This window comes from Watersipora subatra, chromosome 7 (assembly GCF_963576615.1).
Source record: "Watersipora subatra chromosome 7, tzWatSuba1.1, whole genome shotgun sequence".
Classification (NCBI taxonomy): Eukaryota; Metazoa; Bryozoa; class Gymnolaemata; order Cheilostomatida; family Watersiporidae; genus Watersipora; species Watersipora subatra.
Genome location: NC_088714.1, coordinates 42,792,550 through 42,813,786, shown reverse-complemented (window position 1 = coordinate 42,813,786; position 21,237 = coordinate 42,792,550). Strand labels below are relative to the sequence as shown.

The 21,237-nt window shown below is 35.9% G+C and overlaps 1 protein-coding gene across 1 annotated transcript; it reads left to right on the top strand.

The window, feature by feature from the left end:
* Positions 1-19,360, top strand: LOC137399403 (uncharacterized). The gene is made up of 15 exons (XM_068085501.1): positions 1-104; positions 339-401; positions 1,536-1,698; positions 1,835-1,918; positions 2,069-2,150; positions 3,793-3,863; positions 6,006-6,075; positions 8,751-8,880; positions 9,515-9,942; positions 11,663-11,734; positions 12,210-12,305; positions 12,859-13,033; positions 13,488-13,604; positions 15,861-15,973; positions 18,634-19,360. The coding sequence occupies exons 1-15, from the start codon at positions 61-63 to the stop codon at positions 18,744-18,746; spliced, it is 1,821 nt and encodes a 606-aa protein (XP_067941602.1). The 5' UTR covers positions 1-60; the 3' UTR covers positions 18,747-19,360.
* The last annotated feature ends 1,877 nt before the right edge of the window (positions 19,361-21,237 follow it).

Sequence of the window (21,237 nt, the reverse complement as noted above, 5' to 3'; positions counted from 1 at the left end):
GTGACACTGAGAGAGTATTGGACAAAGATTCTTAAAGTTACATAATTCCTTTGATTGATCATGGATCCTCTTTTGGATGACTCGCAAGCCCAGCTTATTGCCAGGTCTGTTCAAAACCGTATCAGCAATTTATTCATCTGTTTGATAACTCCTTTGATTTGTGCAAATCACATCACTTTTGAAAAAATGCATCTTGATGTTTTTTTATTAAACTATCTTTAAAGTATTGTGGTGAAATCAAACAATCATTCGTCAAGGAGTTTCTCTTGTCAGTCATAAGCGATGTAATAGTGAGAATGGATGTCACTGCATTTCACACTTGTTCTACATGGTTGCAGTGAACAGAAGCGGATTCAGCTTAGCCAGGACTTACAGCGACTCATGGCACACAACAACAAAAGGTTGCATTACCTCTCAAGTAGTATTGATTTGTTTAGTGTTCAAGTATAACATTTTTATTAGATCTGCAAATATTATTAATAAGGTTAATGCCGCACTTTTAATATTGTTTTATATGTGACTAGTTGTCTGCGAATTACTAGACGACTAGCTAGCTGTTTATTGACTAGCTGTTCATCGACTAGCTGCTCACTGACTTACTGTTTACTGATTAGCTGTTCACTGACTAACTGTTTACTGACTAGCTGTTCACTGACTAGCTGTTTACTGACTAGCTGTTCACTGAGTAACTGTTCACTTACTAGCTGTTCACTGACTAACTGTTCACTGACTAGCTGTTCACTGACTAACTGTTCACTGACTAGCTGTTTACTGACTAGCTGTTCACTGACTAGCTGTTCACTGACTAACTGTTCACTGACTAACTGTTCACTGACTAGCTGTTTACTGACTAGCTGTTCACTGAGTAACTGTTCACTGACTAGCTGTTCACTGACTAACTTTTCACTGACTAGCTGTTCACTGACTAACTGTTCACTGACTAGCTGTTTACTGACTAGCTGTTCACTGACTAGCTGTTCACTGACTAACTGTTCACTGACTAACTGTTCACTGACTAGCTGTTCACTGACTAGCTGTATACTGACTAGCTGTTCACTGACTAGCTGTTTACTGACTAGCTGTTCACTGACTAGCTGTTTACTGACTAGCTGTTTACTGACTAACTGTTTACTGACTAGCTGTTCATTGACTAGCTGTTTACTGACTAGCTGTTCACTGACTAGCTGTTCACTGACTAGCTGTTCACTGACTAGCTGTTCACTGACTAGCTGTTCACTGACTAGCTGTTCGCTGACTAGCTGTTCGCTGACTAACTGTTTACTGACTAGCTGTATACTGACTAACTGTTCACTGACTAACTGTTTAATGACTAACTGTTTAATGACTAACTATTCACGGACTGTTTACTGACTAGTTCTCACTTACTTGCTATTCACTTATTCTTGCTCAGTATGAGTAAGAAGATAGCACCAAATACAGCCTTTTCAGAATCTCTACACACCTTTTTTCGTTTTATGTTTATATTTGAGACTGGGAGGTTATCTACATTTACTAATAATACTCAACATTTGTAGTGATGTATTAAAAAAAATACAGTTGAAATCACAGATGGAAAGCCTGAGATCACAACGAGAGAAGAGTCTCCAAAGGAATCAGATGATTCGCCGACAGATGCAAGAGTTTGAGGCTAGCATGTCGATTGTGGCGGCTAAAACTCAGTCTCTCCGCATTCTAAAAGTAAGAGTTTCAGTTCTTGACCTCTTCCTTAAACAGGCGGCCATAACAGTTACTTCTTTCTATTGATGGCAGTCCCCTTTTCATGCATTGCTGATTCATGGAAAGTTTTACTTATTGAGAAAGTTTGCCTTTACAGGATGAGTACGAGGAATACATTGAAAGGATTTACCCGCAGTGGAAGGAGCAGGTTGTTAAACAGGCAGCTCAGCAGAGAGAGAAGGTATGCTTTATCTTACGCATAAGCATCTTTCTCATATCTTGATACGGTAACTTCTATTATACTTTTTACGACATCGTGTTAAGCTAGTCTTGTTCGTATCATTTCTTGTTCACCGGATTAGGGGTTTAGTGCAAAAACATTTTGCTGTAGGCACAGAGATTGTCCACCATGAGAAAAGATATTAGGCTACCTCAAGAATCTTTTTCGGCTGGTCAGAGTGAGTCCTGTCATTGTAAGTGTTTGAGGTTCATGACCTTTATGACATTTATATAGCTTACTGGAAATGTTACTTGACTGTGAGTGCTGTTGCTTAGCTACGGTATTATATCAGTTTAATAACTCGTTATGCTATTCACTTCACCTAAATCATCAAATTAAACATTAAAATGGTTTCTTATTCTAAAATGTTTCCACACCATTTGTTTAACTTCTACAAAACTAGCAACAATGTAAACCATTATATGATTTTTAGTTATTGAAATAATAATAAATGCTGTGATTAGGTTGTGACGAAAGCAATTTAGTGATAATGTGTGTAGTTCTACATGTAAGCCCAGCAATTTATTGTGAGTTGCTATACATGTCTGGTGAGTTGCTATACATGTCTGGTGAGTTGCTATACACGTCTGGTGAGTTGCTATACACGTCTGGTGAGTTGCTATACATGTCTGGTGAGTTGCTATACATGTCTGGTGAGTTGCTATACACGTCTGGTGAGTTGCTATACACGTCTGGTGAGTTGCTATACACGTCTGGTGAGTTGCTATACACGTCTGGTGAGTTGCTATACACGTCTGGTGAGTTGCAATACACGTCTGGTGAGTTGCTATACACGTCTGGTGAGTTGCTATACACGTCTGGTGAGTTGCTATACACGTCTGGTGAGTTGCTATACACGTCTGGTGAGTTGCTATACACATCTGGTGAGTTGCTATACACGTCTGGTGAGTTTCTATACACGTCTGGTGAGTTGCTATACACGTCTGGTGAGTTGCCATACACATCTGATGAGTTGCTATACACATCTGATGAGTTGCTATTCGTGTCTGATGATTTGCAGTACATGTGTATGGTTGTAATAGGTGTAGACTCGGTGGCTTATATGCTGTTGCAGGTTCAGCTGCTGCCTCATCTTCCATGAATCATGATGAGCCCTTTCATCTTGGTCATTGTTGTTGCACACAAAGGCAGCACGATATTGCAAACACTGACAGCTCTGACTCTTTACCTTCTCTCTCATGCCTCCTTCAAAGTACCACAGATGCATCTTCACAAAATCTCTATCCGGGTCTTTCTTCTCCTCGGATAAGTTCTACTAAACCTCTATGGCCCCTTAGACCAGTTACCATTGCTAATAGAGTCTCAGCTTTTCCTTCACTTCCTGCAACGCATCATCATGAAATAGCACTAGAACAGTTTCAAGAGGCATTCAGGGGTTTCAAATCTCGACGTAAGCTCATCACCGCATGGTTATTACTATCTCCAGTTTCTCTCAACATTCCTCAAGGCATCTTCATGTATTTAGCAGCGTAGCTCATGCTCTTTATATCATTTGCTGTCATATTTGTCAATGAATAAGTATGGTTTACCATTACGAAGTGTGATATAAAGCTGTGTATTCTAGTGTCTCTTTAGTTACTCTACCAGGAGCTGTTTGGATAAGGCTATAGATATACCAAGGCTTGAGGCAGTTTAGCAGTGAGCATACTCTTACATGCTTGTATATGTAGAAGAGGTTTATGGCAGCATATGATGCCTATAGCTGTCTCACCTCAACAAGTTCCACTCGATAGAGCTCATGCCTCCTATTAACTCGCACTTAACGATCACTTGCAATATTTATCCACATAGTTTCTTTGATTCTATAAATTTAGATGAGGCTGGGTATTCTAGTGGCCATGGATCTCAAGCTAGTCAATCTCCTACACGTTCACCTCTCATACAAGTAAGAATTATTTTATCGCATATTCTGGTCATTGCTTGTATTTTTCTGTCACAGCTTTTGTCATAATAAGCAGTGCAAAATGCTGATGGGCTTATAATTATATTGTATAAATTTAAGCTTGCACGATTTCGACAGAAATATGGTTGATTCTGACAGAAATGTAGTTGATTCTGGCAGAAATGTAGTTGATTCTGACAGAAATGTAGTTGATTCTGGCAGAAATGTAGTTGATTCTGGCAGAAATGTAGTTGATTCTGACAGAAATGTAGCCGATTCTGGCAGAAATGTAGTTGATTCTGGCAGAAATGTAGTTGATTCTGACTGAAATGTAGTTGATTCTGACAGAAATGTAGTTGATTCTGGCAGAAATGTAGTTGATTCTGGCAGAAATGTAGTTGATTCTGACAGAAATGTAGTTGATTCTGACAGAAATGTAGTTGATTCTGTCAGAAATGTAGTTGATTCTGACAAAAATGTAGTTGATTTTGCCAGAAATGTAGCTATGTGTATTTAACTAAAATAACCATCTAGCCAAGATAACTTACTTTTTGTCTTACTCAATATTGGTATAATTACCATTGTTTTCAACTGTTGTGTAGGTGTTTGGTGTAGATACTGTAAAACCTCTAATTGAACGCCACCTTTATTTGAACGCCACCTCCATTTGACCGCCACTATAATAGGAGAAGGTTTGAAAAATAGAGCGCCCACTCTTTAATTGAATGCCACCTCCATTTGACCGCTTTGACATTCTTTGATCTTTACGAACCCATAATAGAAAGTGATCAGTAAAACAGTGTCCATAAAATCGTACTAAGAATGACTCAATTACATCAATAACCATTAATTCTTTCATTGTTTCTGCTCAACTCGAAGTCTGTTTTCCAAATCCAAAGCTTTTAGTTTTTTTTTCGTTAAAACTTTGAAAGCAACACCGCGAAAATAATTAATAGCTATCAAGTTAAGAGTAGTTCCTTGTTCAGTGCGGTCGTGATACTTCGACGTATGTGAAAAATGGCTCACATTTGTGATGGTATATGAATGACTAGTTTTAGCACCCACGCGGCTAAAAATTTATCGTTATTTGTGCGAAATCCAAGGCATAAAAGTTTTTCTCTGCTCAAAAAATTTTTTGCATGCTAATATCGAATAGTTCAGCAGAACAAAAAAGAGTTGAGGTTATAAGACATTGTGGGAGATATTGAACAGCCAGAAGATGTTCGTTCCATCAGAAGTAACAATCAGAATGCAAATATCTGAGTACATGATGCAAATACCTTTGTTTCAAAAATGTTAACTTTTGTTTCTGCATATATTATAAGTATAGTTCATTTGTGTCACTTGTTTTTAATGTATATTTGTAGCTTTTAATAGATTATTATACATCCTAAAAATTTGCAGATTTGTAGCATATTATTTGATAGCATCCTTGCGGTTATCTTAACACGGCTTACACTGGATCGATGCTCATAACTCCTCTTCTATTGCACATAAAACATCAGTTTTGGCTACAAACTGTAGCAAACATATCAATGAGTGCAATTAGCTTTTATTCAACATTGTTAAATATAGGTATAAAATACAAATATGCCTTCAAATTTAAAACAAAATCAAACATTTGAAAGCTCCAACAAATTGCAAAGCAGGGCATATGGTATAATATCTTCGGAGGTTAATTGCAAGCAGTAGATATCAACTGGTAGAGATATTTCTCGGCCTTCCAATGCGTATTTATTTAGAGATCTTTGACAAGTTGGAGGTAAGTTAGCGGATTTACTGCATCCAAAAAGGTTAATATTGCTTTGCCCAAAGCAGAGTGCAAAATATAGGCGACATTCACTTCGCCCGTAAAAGTGTTACCGAAAATTTATCTTCTCAAAATTCTGACGAGCTATTTGAAAAATACAACGCCAGCCTCCATTTGAGTGCTACCCCTATTTGACCGCCACTATAGAGAAAGGGTTGAAAAATAGAGCGTCATGGCATTCAAATAGATGTTTTACGGTATTTGTTTGTGGCATAGCTTCAAGCGGGCTAGCCTTGCAATCCAGTAATCAGATCATCTCTGATCTGTGACTGGAAGAGCATCATACCGCTGTTATCTTTAACGCTTACTTGATGTTTGTCTTTTCTGATTTAAAGCGGGAGGTTCTTGCGCTTCCCCGCTCGTCAACGCCTGAATATTCTAGAGCTGCTGGTGTGTCAGATAGAGGTAAGATAATGGATAGTCTCCATTACCCGGGGCTTACTCAAATATAATTCCTCTCAATGACAATATGCTCCCTCTCAATGACAATATACTCTCTCTCAATGACAATATGCTCCCTCTTAATGGCAATATACTCCCTCTCAATGACAATATGCTCCCTCTCAATGACAATATACTCCCTCTCAATGACAATATACTCCCTCTCAATGACAATATACTCCCTCTCAATGACAATATACTCCCTCTCAATGACAATATACTCCCTCTCAATGACAATATACTCCCTCTCAATGACAATATACTCCCTCTCAATGACAATATACTCCCTCTCAATGACAATATACTCCCTCTCAATGACAATATACTCCCTCTCAATGACAATATACTCCCTCTCAATGACAATGTACTCCCTCTCAATGACAATATACTCCCTCTCAATGACAATATACTCCCTCTCAATGACAATATACTCCCTCTCAATGACAATATACTCCCTCTCAATGACAATATACTCCCTCTCAATGACAGTATACATGTACATGTATAATCTGCTTGTACACGTATAAGCTTTCTCAGTATATCTGAATGTGACCAGTTCTGATTAGCAATATAATGACTGGCTCTGGAGTGTATAACACATGGTCTTTATCGGTTGTCAACATACATGTATATAACAGCAGCATTTAGCTTGGGACATTATATGAGGAAACCCAAGAGTTGTGTACTCATGTATCAGATTTCTCCTCAGCTCAACTTAAGGAGCGGATCGTGTGTGAATCAGGCATCAAAGTTTCATTAAAAGCTGTTTTCAAGGTCTTAATTTTTGTTGTTTTTGGACAAATTCGGCTCTAGAGAAAAGTTTGAATGTATTCAGGTCGCAACTAAAACGTTACATACATAATTCATTGATTGTTATTCCTTGTACCTGCGCTAGTACTACTACTGCTATGTATTTGGTGCTAATGTTGGGTACGACCTGTAGGTAACGCGCGCTGCAAGCAGGTCATCTACTCAGACTACTTCAGGGCTCAGTAGTAGCTATAATCTATTACTATATATTATACATTGTATTATTCTATAGATGTTCACAATCGATTGATGTTGAAACAGAAATGGTAACTAACTGCATAAACACCGGTTGAATTTAAGGTCTTCTCAGAATATCTATATGTAAGGTTATACAAAAGAGGCTTGAATTCAACTGTTTACTTCTCACAATTGTAAAATAATTACAGTAATTTTACCTGCTGTGTGATCGAATGCAAGCTTTGCTCTTAAAGGCCTCATTGACAGTTGGTATACCAAAGTTTGTATAATAGAGCATTGAAAAAGCTGCTTGAAAGTTTATTTAAAAGTTTTTTAATTTTTTTAGTTTATGTTGATCAACCACTTGTCATATAATAGACATGTTCAATAGATGCTAAAAATTCTTTTATTAGACTTGCATGTGAAACTGATCATAATCAATTAAGTCGCAGCATATTTTTTGCTGACGCTACAACTGTTTTTACTACAGATTTTCACATTTTACAAACGAATTAAAGAAAATTGGAAAATAGTGTTTGGCTAATAATCTTACCCTAAATAGCCAAAAACATTACTAGTAGACGTTAAAACCCTCAAAAAAATTTGCTTGATTTTGGTTTAGTTTTTATAAATTTATAAACAGAATGCCAATTTTTGTAAAAAAAGTCATACACCGTTTTTTGGAATAATTATTGATGTAAACATTATTTCAAAGCCATATTGCAGAATAAAGCAGTAATTTACAATCTGTACTTTTGATGATGCACCATGTAAGAAGATACTTTGACACCAAAACAATGATTGACCTTTATTATACATTTTTCTACCCTCATATGATTTATGGAATAATGTTTTGAGATCATGCTGGCTCAACCGAGTTAGAAAAAATTTTATTATCACAGAAGAAAGCTGTAAGGATTATTTTAAAAATTAAACCAGAAGCATCTGTAATTGTGGCTTTCCTTCATTAAAATTAATAATGCCTGTAAAGATGCTTTTTGATGTCCGGCTTGTGCTGCATTTTATGAAAGTTTTCTTAAGGATGTTTAATTTTAAAATATGTATATTGATCACAGCTACTGTACCAGATTAAAGACAAGCAATGCTTTAAAATGCAATACTGTGAAACTTATGAAGGTCAAAGATCTATGTTGTGAACTGCAGCTAAATTATTCAATAAATACTTATTTGGCTTGCATGTCTTGTCTTCAAGTGTTATTAAAAATGAAGTTGGCGGGGCATTTGTGGGCGACCGGTGACGGTGGTGCTACCGGTGCTCGCTTATGACTGTCTGTTCTTCTGCTAACTGCCAGCGGGGCTGTCCTGCTGCTCGTCTCGAGCTATTGGACAGCCTTTTGCTTTATGTTTGTATTGCTGTTAATTTCCATGTTTCACCTATAAATTACACGCAATAAAACATAGCACACACACCACGCACACACAGTAACCATTGCGTTGATTGCTTATTTTCGAAAGCAGCGTGAGGAGGATAACTCACAGTTCATGTGCACACTCTATGAAATTTGAGTAATTCGTATGTCTAGTCAACGAAGAGTGAACATTGTTACCGAATATAGTCATTTTAATCATAGTTGAGAAATTTTCAGCAAATTACTGTTGGTATGAAAAAATAGCATTTTAATCTATTGTAGGAATTGTCTCCACCTCCCTTCAGTCGATAAATAGTGAAAAGAGTGTTACATTTGATGAGTCATCTCTCAAACCTCTCTCTGGCAGTGTTTCTGGATTACCACCAAAGTACACTAATCATGTACAAGCAAGGTTAGACGAGATTATTTTACTCAAACTTGGTGTGTTGGTAACCTTATATTTAAGGGTGTTTTGGTAACCTTATATCAGTGTGTTGTTAACCTTAAATTAGTGTGTTGGTAACCATATATTAGTGTGTTGGTAACCTTATATTAGTGTGTTGATAACCTTAAATTAGTGTGTTGGTACCCTTATATTAGTGTGTTGGTAACCTTATATTAATGTGTTGGTAACCTTATATCAGTGTGTTGTTAACCTTAAATTAGTGTGTTGGTAACCATATATTAGTGTGTTGGTAACCTTATATCAGTGTGTTGTTAACCTTAAATTAGTGTGTTGGTAACCATATATTAGTGTGTTGGTAACCTTATATTAGTGTGTTGATAACCTTAAATTAGTGTGTTGGTACCCTTATATTAGTGTGTTGGTAACCTTATATTAGTGTGTTGGTAACCTTATATTTAGGGCGAAACACCAGCTTCTAATTTCTGGCGGTTTACTGGTAACCGTTGACAATATCCAACTACATATAGATGTGACAATCGCTACCCATCAAATGCATTGGGTTCTTAACTCAATTTCTTCATACTTTTCAACATTTTTTGAATATGTAGTTGAAGTGAAATATACACCATCTGTTGTGTAGGGAGAGCCCTCGTTGGCGCGGACCTAGCCCGAGTGAACTTATTCGTACAAGTGCAGAGTTTGGTGATACCTCCTCGCATGATAGCTTTGGAACGACGAACAGTTTAGGCAGTAGTGCGCAGAAGATGCCTTCTCAACGCATTTCACCGTCTCCCCAAGCTAACGCTGTTTATGCTGATCATGAGCAAGATCACTATGTTGGTCTAGATGCCAACTTAAAATCACCTGTGCCAGGTGTCGCAGGTATCAGGGAATATCAAAGTGTTAAACCACACATGCCTGATGATGCTAGACAACCCACTAGTTCCTCACAAGGGTATGCCGAGAACACCAGTTCAGCTTCTGCGACGTTAGACACAGTAGACATCTCATCGGTTCCACCTCTCAGGATGGCAGGACCTGAAGTGGTTATTCCTTCTATCGCAAAAGGTGATCTGTCGTGTCAAATGGTTTCATCTCACATCCTTCTATTTTACTACGGGTTCACCATTTTACAGACGCATTCTTATGTTTCTAGAAAAGCCCACTCATGATCATCTTCAAATTAGCTTATTTCTTTCATAACATTTATTAGTAAAAATATTAAAAACTTTCAAAACTTTCCCTATTTGCAAACACCCTGGCTGTAGTTCAGAACTCAAGAAATAGCAGAAGTGTTTTTGCATTCGAATTGGTGAAAGTGATTACCTAGAAAGTGTTTGATGGTATTTGTCTAGTACCGGCCTCAGCTATTTTTCATGGCTCTCACTTTCCTATAATCTCCTTCCTCACAGGCTTGGCTTAAGTATGTGACCCAAAGTGTTTACCTCTGTCACCTTCAACGATTGTTTCATGCATGCAAAAAATAAAAATGACACTTGCAAATGATTTGCATGAAGATGCTACTATTCCATTTTAAACAGCTTCTACACTTCTTTCATTCCTATTTCGAAAGAGTGCTGCGAAGTGAGACAAGAGTGCTCTGCTATGATCTCTGTTATCGAGTTATGATCTCTACTAATCGAGTTATTGGCTAGCAGTTTCTTGATCAGGATGAGTATTGAGCTTTACCCATAGTTAAGCCTATTGTCAATTTGGTGCAGTAGCAGCCTGCCGTTTTAACTCCAATTAACAAATATTCAAAGTCCTAAGACTTTTCCTCTTAGTATAACTCAGCAGCGACTACTAGTTAATAGATAAAAGGATTTCATTTTCATGGTTTCCCTATTTAGCATCAGTTTCCAGGGTTTGTAAAAACTCAAGTCTGTTTGATGTGGGTTGCACTTTTAAAAGTCTTGAAAGGTCAGTGAGCTTTGCAAGACACTTTATTTTGTGACAGCCTATTGATCTCCTTCGAGTTGTTTTATTCGTAACAAAGTAAGTGTTGATGTACGCGTGTATAACTCTTTATTAGCATCAGTAATCATCCACACAAATGATATGTAATATTACATACCAAAACATAAATGAGAAGACAGAAGTCAGAAATTTTTGAGTGAGTTGAACAAAAGTGTTTTAAAAGTTGGTTATCTAATAGTATTGTGGAAAAGTTAGGATAGTGAAATGTATAACGATTATATTATTATATATAATAATATATTTATATTAATAACTATAATATTCTTCTGTGGCTTTCATAGCTATCTAAAATCGTATAAATTTTAGTAATTTTTAGTTAATTTTAGTAATTTATAAATATATAATTTAAAAAACATGCGTTAGAAATTTGCTTTGAAAAGAGGAGAGAAAACAGACGGCCTTGTCAAAACCTCAAAACGCTGAAGGATACACTGTGTTCTAAATTACGAGTTCTCTTAGAATGGGCAAAGATTGGAAGAAATGCAGCATGAATAAGATTACTATAAGTTGTAGTAAATATAAATAAATAAAATAAATACTATAAATAAGTAATTGTTGATGTGTTTGTCTTGGAACCGTATTCTTTCAATAGACTTGGGCATTCTCTCCTTTCACCAGCCTTTTGTGTTGTAATCCAGTGCAGACTGAAATAACGATTCCAAAAAGCAACTAAGATTATTCTGTTTGTTTGTCTTTTACCTTATATTTTAATTTCCTAATGGCATGTGTCAACAGCTGCAACAAAGTATGCTTGATCATGTCATATGCATGAGCTCTCCTGTCAGGCTTTGCGACTCATTTACTTCTGTAGATGTCTCTGATGATGCGTTGTCGTTAGATGACTCGGAGAAGCAAGAGCTCAATGGACCACACCATATGGCTGGTGAGTATCCTTGTTCTCCTCGTTTGTTCTTGAAACGCTGTCATTGGTTTTTTATGCATTGTTCTTGTTATAAGCCAGTCGTTTTGGTTATTAGATTATCCAGGTCATAGAGAGGCTATTGATGGTAATAAGCAACTATAACAATATATTCAGAGACAAATTATTTGAAACTCACTTTCAAGGAAGATCACCTAACTGTAATTAATAGAACTACTCACCTGTAGCCTTACTGTAATTACAATATTTTGTAAATGCGCCTAAATGCACTGTAGTGGACTGTAGTATAAAGACTCACATGCCTAAATGCGCTGTAGTCAACTGTAGTATAATGACTCACATGCCTAAATGCGCTGTAGTCAACTGTAGTATAATGACTCATATGCCTAAATGCGCTGTAGTCGACTGTAGTATAATTATAAGGCTTATTTGTCGTCTCTTTTTGTTGCCTCATCAAGTAGGGACATTTGTTTTACAGAAAATCAAACCATAGACTCAGCTCTTATCCCTCGTCACTCAATGAGCTCCCTCAACACTACTGCAACTGAGGAACCACCACTAGTTGATCTAGCTAGTAAGTTTCAAATATCTTTTTCTGTTCTTTACCTCTTTCTTGTCTTACTGAACAGTTTTGATAATTATTTTAAACTCGTCGTCTATATATTAACATTCAGAAAGTATTCCACATTGTTAGCAGACAAAGCTACACACAGTCTCTACATGTATAACAGGGAGTTATCTGCTGTTACACAGTTTCTACATTTATAACAAGGAGTTATCTGCTGCTACACGCAATCTCTACATCTACAACAGGGAGTTATCTGCTGCTGCACACAGTTTCTCCATCTATAACATGCAGTTATCTGCTGTTAGATTTCAGTCAATATATCTGTCACGTAATATGCTTTATAGCTGACCCCTTCAATAATTAGTACTTTTCCAGAAGACAAGTCAATACAGGTTATTGGCTTGTGTACAGACAGTTTTGGTGATTATTACACTGCTAGCTCTAGTAGAGACACCCTTAAATTTCAACGTACTCAGCTAATAGGCCTTGCAGATGATCTAGCTATGATATCTGTCTCTCACCAATAACCAGTAACCACCGAGCCCTTTTTACCACGCAGAGACAGACGAGTTCAAGAGTATGTTGGGAGGCCACTTGGGTGGTCAGATGACTGGTCAGTTAGCTGGCCAGGACGGTGATGACAGTGATAGTGATGACTCTATGACGAGAGCGATACTACAACTTGAGTACAAGAAACAGCTCGAGTTGAAAACCAACACCCTGCCAATGCAGAGGTGATTACCTACTCACATTCCTGCTCCCTAGCAACCCTCGCAGTCTAACATATCAGACTTGTCTATGTGCATGGGTGTGGTGCAGGACCTCTTGCTAACACATGTCGGATTACAAACTAACCTGAGGCATTTTGTCTTTAGAGAGGTCCTAGTATGATATAGTTATGTAGTATGATCAAATATTGTCATTATATTACACTGCCACAACTATCTTTCATAGATTAGGAGTTGTGAGCACATTTTTATTTTTATCTGCATGGTTGGATAACTCTGTACAGACCCATTAATTAAATGTTTTCATAGTTCACTTGAGTCACTACTAACTGCTTTATTCCCAAATTGTTTATCTTTCGTTTAATGAGTTTTAGTCTATATTATTCATGAGTGTTTTTGAAAGTATGATTTTATGCAGTTTACTGTTCTAATTAGCTGTGTCATTTCTCGTTCTTCATAGCCCAATAGCGTTACCAAGAGAAGAGCAAGAGGGAAAGTCTCCTGAAGAGAGTCAGTCTGAGGCTGAAGAAGATCTCACGTCTCCCATGGGCTATACTCCCTCCTTCACTTTTAAGTCGTGAGTATTTGCTTTCAGGCTATATATTTTATGATGGAGTCACTTTGATTACAACTAAAGGCTGGTTCACGCTGTGTGGCTGTATATAGGAGTTGTGCTCTCAGTGATTATTCATCGACTATGTGCACAGTAAAACAGTAAACCGATGACATCATCGAGGCAGCGCCGATATGTGGGGGAAAGTTTGCAGCTGTCAAACTTTCCCGATAGTTTTCTGAGCATCCACGACAATCTGTGCTGTGTACTTCTTCAGCAATGGTGATTGGCTGTCACGAATTGCTCAATCTATGTATATTTTCCTTACGCTAGTTGCTGCAGGACTTGTATTTCATCGTTTTTCGCAACCGAAGCATTTAATGAGAACACTATTTCTTGGACTAATCGCCGAGGTAAATGCAGGTGAGTTTTGTGATTGTGTGACTAGTGTTATCACAAACGATCTCTTATCGGGGATCCCCTGATCTCCTGTGGGATTACTGTAAAACCTCTAATTGAATGCCAACTTTATTTGAACGCCACCTCTATTTGACCGCCACGATAGGAGAAGGGTTAAAAAATAGAGCGCCATGGTGTTCAAATAGAGGTTTTGCGGTATTTGTGGGATTGATGTCGCCCTACAATTGTAGTATTGCGAGTACTAGCCTTAACCTTGGTTAGTGTTCTACTGTTTCGTTATTTCTACGTTATTCAACTGCCAAATTGAAGTTTTTTATTAACTGCTGCCGAAGTCCTAAATTAGGAGCTTTTATGTAATACATCATGCTTGAGTGGACTCGGTGAGGCCCAGCTACGCAGCAGGTCTTATGTTCAATTAGATATGCTTAAAAGAATACACTGTAATATGTTCAATTTGCTTCTCCATAAATACTGTAACTTAATACACACAACAATAAAACAGTTGCATTATATAAGATTTATATAAAATAATGAGGAAGTAGGAACAGAAGGAACAGCAAGCAGTGCATATAACAGGACAGTAAAGAGGTAGAGAAGGTGATACAGATAGGCATCATAATTTTAACCTAGAGTATGTCAATCGCTACCTACCTACCCTATTCAGTATAGTAATAATTTATTTTCATCTTTGGCCTTTTTACTGTCATCTACAAAACTGTATTGCTTCGAAAATCTATAAACCTGATATGTTAAAAATTAATTTGAGTCGAGAGTCCAACATTTGCTTGAAGGTTACATTGTGGAAAATTTATATGAGAAGACAACCATAAAAAGAGGCTTTTTTGTATAATATGAAATAGAGACTTCAAGTTGTTTCCTCCCACCAATTGAGAGTTATTTATGACCAAATCTGGCCAAAGTACTTGATCATCATACGTAAGCGATCCCTCGGAGATTGAGTATGATGACTGCTTACCCGTATTCTACTGCAAGTAGAGGCTGTGTATGTGGTTTTTTAAGAGTATTGTTGCACTAGCAATGGTTCTGTGATCTTGGTTGGGCATGTCTGAGTTCAGTGACAAGGAAACTTCGACTAGAGACATACCCAGTTGCAGAGAACAAGTTAAGGTTGGATGTCATTCCTGTCACCACTAGTGGCATTTTTTGGGTATTGAACCCTGACCTGTGTTTGCAGGTGTTGGGGTTCTCAGGTGTTGCAGGCATTCTCAGCCTCTAGACTATGGCTGCTCTTGCTATACAAACCAAATACCTATAATAGTTGGAGCGGATTAATGAATTCCAGAGTTTTCACCATCTACCGGTACTCCGTGTCTAACTAAAGATAATTGAAGCCTTCAGCTTTGTGTATTCATGTTTGACCTCTGACCTCTAACTCGTTTTTCAGACACCAAAACCAAGCAGCTTTTTTCAAGAAACGCAATATTTTTAACTAACATTTCATGAAAATAAATGGTCATGAAAAATAAATCGTGCTATAATTAAAATAAAAAGTGGTTCATTTCTGGTTTGTATTGCATTTTATTTTTGCATTTACCTTTATAACATTTTAATCAAAGAGTCACTTTGTCTTTATAAACAGTAGCCGCTGGCTATAACTAATTCTTCCAGTATTTCATCTTGTATATGACCAATTTTTACTTTTAATTTTTAGTGCTCGTGTCAAGTCAGCATCACTGTATGTCTTGTTTTCTCTTTTGCTTTCATCTGACTCGGTGCATCTCACTAATTATCCAAGGAGCAAAATCTCTATTCTTTGAAAGCGATGCTCTGAGATCGACATATGTCTAAGCATTTATTTACTGTGAAGTCGCTAAGTTTAGACTACTGATTGTACTGCAGGAAGCCCACAACCGAGACTCAATTGGTTGGAAACTCTACCAAGTATACAGACACCTTGCAGACTCTGTCAAGTACTGGAGATAGCAAAGGTTCTAGCAAGAGTCATAGGGCTGGTGAGTGACAGTCATAGGGCTGGTGAGTGACAGTCATAGGGCTGGTGAGTGACAGTCATAGGGCTGGTGAGTGACAGTCATAGGGCTGGTGAGTGACAGTCATAGGGCTGGTGAGTGACAGTCATAAGGCTGGTGAGTGACAGACATAAGGCTGGTGAGTGACAGTCATAGGGCTGGTGAGTGACAGTCATAAGGCTGGTGAGTGACAGTCATAGGGCTGTTGAGTGACAGTCATAGGGTTGGTGAGTGAGAGTGTTTCTTTGTCGCCTGTTTCTCCGCCATAGCTTTTAGATTTTCATCTTGTCTGAGTTTGCTGTTGTCAAAATGATATGTACTGGCTGTACACAAAGCTAGTTTATGGTACACCTTCTCTTATTGGCTGTTTGTTAAACATTGCATTTTTACATGTGCTTCCTAAAGCTCTGATTTAAAAATAATGTTTAGTACAAACTTTCTTATTGGCTGTTTGTTTGAAATACTATTTAGTTTAAATATTTTTATTAGCTGATAATTTGAGGTCGTAGCTAATGCAAGTATTTCTATTAATTGTTTGTTCTCAATGACATTTAATAGAGCTACTTTTATAATATTTGATAGAGCTACTTTTATAATATTTAATAGAGCTACTTTTATAATATTTGATAGGGCTACTTTTATAATATTTAATAGAGCTACTTTTATAATATTTGATAGGGCTACTTTTATAATATTTAATAGAGCTACTTTTATAATATTTAATAGAGCTACTTTTATAATATTTGATAGGGCTACTTTTATAATATTTAATAGAGCTACTTTTATAATACTTAATAGAGCTATTTTTATAATATTTAATAGAGCTAATTTTATAATATTTAATAGAGCTACTTTAATAATACTTAATAGAGCTACTTTTATAATATTTAATAGAGCTACTTTTATAATATTTGATAGGGCTACTTTTATAATATTTAATAGAGCTACTTTTATAATACTTAATAGAGCTACTTTTATAGTATTTAATAAAGCTACTTGTATAATAATTAATAGAGCTACTTTTATAATATTTGATAGAGCTACTTTTATAATATTTAATAGAGCTACTTTTATAATATTTAATAGAGCTACTTTTATAATACTTAATAGAGCTACTTTTATAATATTTAATAGAGCTACTTTTATAATATTTAATAGAGCTACTTTTATAATATTTAATAGAGCTACTTTTATAATATTTAATAGAGCTACTTGTATAATACTTAATAGAGCTACTTTTATAATATTTAATAGATCTACTTTTATAATATTTAATAGAGCTACTTGTATAATACTTAATAGAGCTACTTTTATAATATTTAATAGAGCTACTTTTATAATACTTAATAGAGCTATTTTTATAATATTTAATAGAGCTACTTTTATAATATTTAATAGAGCTACTTGTATAATACTTAATAGAGCTACTTTTATAATATTTAATAGAGCTACTTTTATAATATTTAATAGAGCTACTTTTATAATATTTGATAGGGCTACTTATATAATATTTAATAGAGCTACTTTTATAATACTTAATAGAGCTACTTTTATAATATTCGATAGAGCTACTTTTATAATATTTAATAGAGCTACTTTAATAATACTTAATAGAGCTACTTTTATAATATTTAATAGAGCTACTTTTATAATATTTAATAGAGCTACTTTTATAATACTTAATAGAGCTACTTTTATAATACTTAATAGAGCTACTTTTATAATATTTGATAGAGCTACTTTTATAATATTTAATAGAGCTACTTTTATGATATTTGATAGAGCTACTTGTATAATACTTAATAGAGCTACTTTTATAATACTTAATAGAGCTACTTTTATAATATTTGATAGAGCTACTTTTATAATATTTAATAGAGCTACTTTATAATATTTAATAGAGCTATTTTTATAATATTTAATAGAGCTACTTTTATAATATTTAATAGAGCTACTTTTATAATACTTAATAGAGCTACTTTTATAATACTTAATAGAGCTACTTTTATAATATTTGATAGAGCTACTTTTATAATATTTAATAGAGCTACTTTTATAATATTTAATAGAGCTACTTGTATAATACTTAATAGAGCTACTTTTATAATATTTAATAGAGCTACTTTTATAATATTTAATAGAGCTACTTGTATAATACTTAATAGAGCTACTTTTATAATATTTAATAGAGCTACTTTATAATATTTAATAAAGCTACTTTTATAATATTTGATAGAGCTACTTTTATAATATTTAATAGAGCTACGGCATTGTGTTGGTAGTTTGCTAGGAACTGAGCAAAAAGACCCAGAATTTAACGAGCTTTTAGTTGAAGCATGCATGCATTGAAGATTGCAACTTTTGTATCTGGTAGACAAGTGGACTAACATGACAGCTACTGTGGCAGCTAACTTTTAGCCACGCACTAGCTATCTGCCATTGACCTACAGTTCCTCGGACCAACCAATGACCTACAAATTGCCTCAGGCAGGTCAATGACATACAGTTGGCCTCAGACCTGTCAATGAAATACACTTAGCCTTAGACCTGCAAAGCTTATTTCAGTTCTGTCACTAGCCAGCAACTTGTTTCAATTTCAATTTACATGTATGTTATTTTTTTGTCATGGTTATCTTAATTTACAGCTTTACGTCGAACTAATTCTGATGTTGAGAGCGAGTCTGATTTTCCAATCGGAGGCTCTAGAAGAGCGAAAGCGGATGATGAGTTACCTGAAGACGAGTTCTTTTATCCTTGAAGGGTTGCTACCTGGATTTTATAATAGACATTATGTTTAATAACACTTGGAAGTTGTCTTCTCAGGGTATTAGTAGCTGCTCAAACCATATGAGTGTCCTTTGCGTGCTCGCTGAGAATGGATCTTTCCCTACCCATTTATTCATGCGTTAATATAATCTGGAACAGGTTGCTAAAGATTGATGTAGCAGAATGTAGCTTTCAGCTTTAGTTTTTTGGTCATTTGTTCACATGCGTTTTTTTACATTCGTTTGAGACAACATCAAAAGAAGTTGTCATAGTAGATTTGTGTATTGGAATCATTAATCTTACTTCTGACTTCTGTCAATTGTACTCCCTTATGCATAGATCTATTATTCTATAGAGCTTACCAACTCTTGCTTTTGCAATTTGCATTTCGTCTTCAGCGTACTTTTGTTCGTGTGACCTCTTCCTGTCTTCTGTTTCCACTATAGCAAGAACTCTTTGTTATTTTATATTTTTCTTGGTTTCTTTTGTTTCTATAAAAAATATTTGTGTCAGTCTCGGTTCATAGACATCTTGCAAAAGACTTGACTGTTGTAAATGGGCATTTTACAATCATAAGTATGTAAGTACCACCAACAGTCTCCATGTGTTCCTTAACAATGTTATTTTAGCAAATAGCTCCAATTACATAAAATAAATTTGTACAATTGCTTACAATTGTTTTAGGTATACAGCTATCACAATGGCAAAACAATATTTTCGTCTATTTCAAGTCATTAATGATTTAGCGAGTTAGCAATCGCGTCTATGATATATGAACCTGGAGTACCCTGCTAGATGCATAGGCTGTACATGCAAATATTATGATCCAGATTTGTCCTATCTGCTCAGCAATTACAGTTGCTGCCGATGCACCGGCCTCTGCTGACTTCGCTGGTAGACCACTGGCTTCCATTCACATAAAAGTTTCGACAAGTGAAATATCCCTGTTAATACAATCAAAAATGATCAAATGGGAACTAGCCTCATCACAGTTATAGTAACAACGCAGGATAGCCTACTATTAGAGGTGAACAAAATATGTGACAAACTTTCAACAAATGACATATCCCTGTAAACAAAATCAATTCGCAAAGCATGGCTCTCTTTTATTGCTAGTTTTCATCATCTGTTCATAACTTGTTGGGTACAAAAGTTATGAACAGCATCACGCATCATTCTATTTGCCAGTGAACAATTCAATAAGCTTTGTTTAAAAGAGAGAGAGGGAGGGAGGGAGGGAGAGGGAGGGGGAGGGAGAGAGAGAGGGAGGGAGGGAGAGAGAGGAGGCAGAGAGGGAGAGAGAGAGGGGGAGAGGGAGGGAGAGGGAGGGAGAGGGAGAGGGAGAGGGAGAGAGAGCGTAAAACAGGAACAGAGTTGAGCTCAGAGGTAAAGATTGGAAATAAGGGTTGGTTCTGAGCTTATGAGTAAGTCAGAGAGCTGATAACATGTAATTAGGGTTTAGTTCTGTCATTCTTAGAAATAGAGTGATAATTAGGCATTATTCCTGCAAAGTAAATACAATTACATGCTGTCTAATGCTTGATTTAAACCTAGCCAATCGGATTACAGTTTGAAAGCTCAAATCCGCGTCATGCGTTTTCACATAAGCTCTGGCAGCATATACAGTAAATGCTTTTTGCTTTAACTCTGTAGAAAATTTTAAAAGAAATTGGAAAGATGTTCGATCATAAATAATTGAATCGTATATTTTGATGAATAGTTATTAATTTCTGACAATTACAACGGAGTGCCACAGTTGCACCGTGTATTACAACTATATATACTAGTATATATAGTTTACAGTATATATATATGTATACAGGAGTGCAACAGTTGCACCGTGTATTACAACTATATATACTAGTATATATAGTTTACTGTATATATATATATATACAGTATATACTAGTATATATATACTAGTATATACTGTATATATAAATATACATACCCATAGATATACATTGTTTGCAAGGCATATTATATGGTAATTCAAAACACTGTAGCCTTAATTGAGGATTGGCAGTTGCACCGAGCTTCATTCTCACTCTCTCCTAATTGACAGCTACTTTTCTCATTTGTATAACTGAAAAATTATTATAAAAACACTCAGACTTGTTAAAAACAGTCTTTTTTCCATAATGAAGCGCACGCGCGTTTGGAGAACTAATCATCCGCTAAATTTAGCGAATGAAACTTGTTGCTAAATATTTTTCTTTCATTCATCAAACTTTTTCATTAGCGTGTTTATAATTTATAATCCAACGGGTAGATAAAGCTATCTTTGCTTATCAATGATGTACGTACCTTTTTTATATAGAGATTTCTTCGATGATTGGTTATATTGATAGCGGTAGGTGTGCTGCCGTTAACATAACATCTCGCTGCCACGGCTGAATCTTCATTAGCCATTACCTTGACTCTCAGTAGCCAGTAATTAGTGGCTCGCAGGTAATAGAGCCAGTCGAGCTTGTCAGGGCACG

What these genes read in the sequence shown, in the direction of transcription:
- LOC137399403 (XM_068085501.1), top strand. Translation starts at nt 61, where the DNA reads ATGGATCCTCTTTTGGATGACTCGCAAGCCCAGCTTATTGCCAG. An exon ending in TGGACCACACCATATGGCTG is followed by an intron (nt 11,735 to 12,209) that starts GTGAGTATCCTT and finishes TTTGTTTTACAG; the next exon opens with AAAATCAAACCATAGACTCA. An exon ending in ACCACTAGTTGATCTAGCTA is followed by an intron (nt 12,306 to 12,858) that starts GTAAGTTTCAAA and finishes TTTACCACGCAG; the next exon opens with AGACAGACGAGTTCAAGAGT.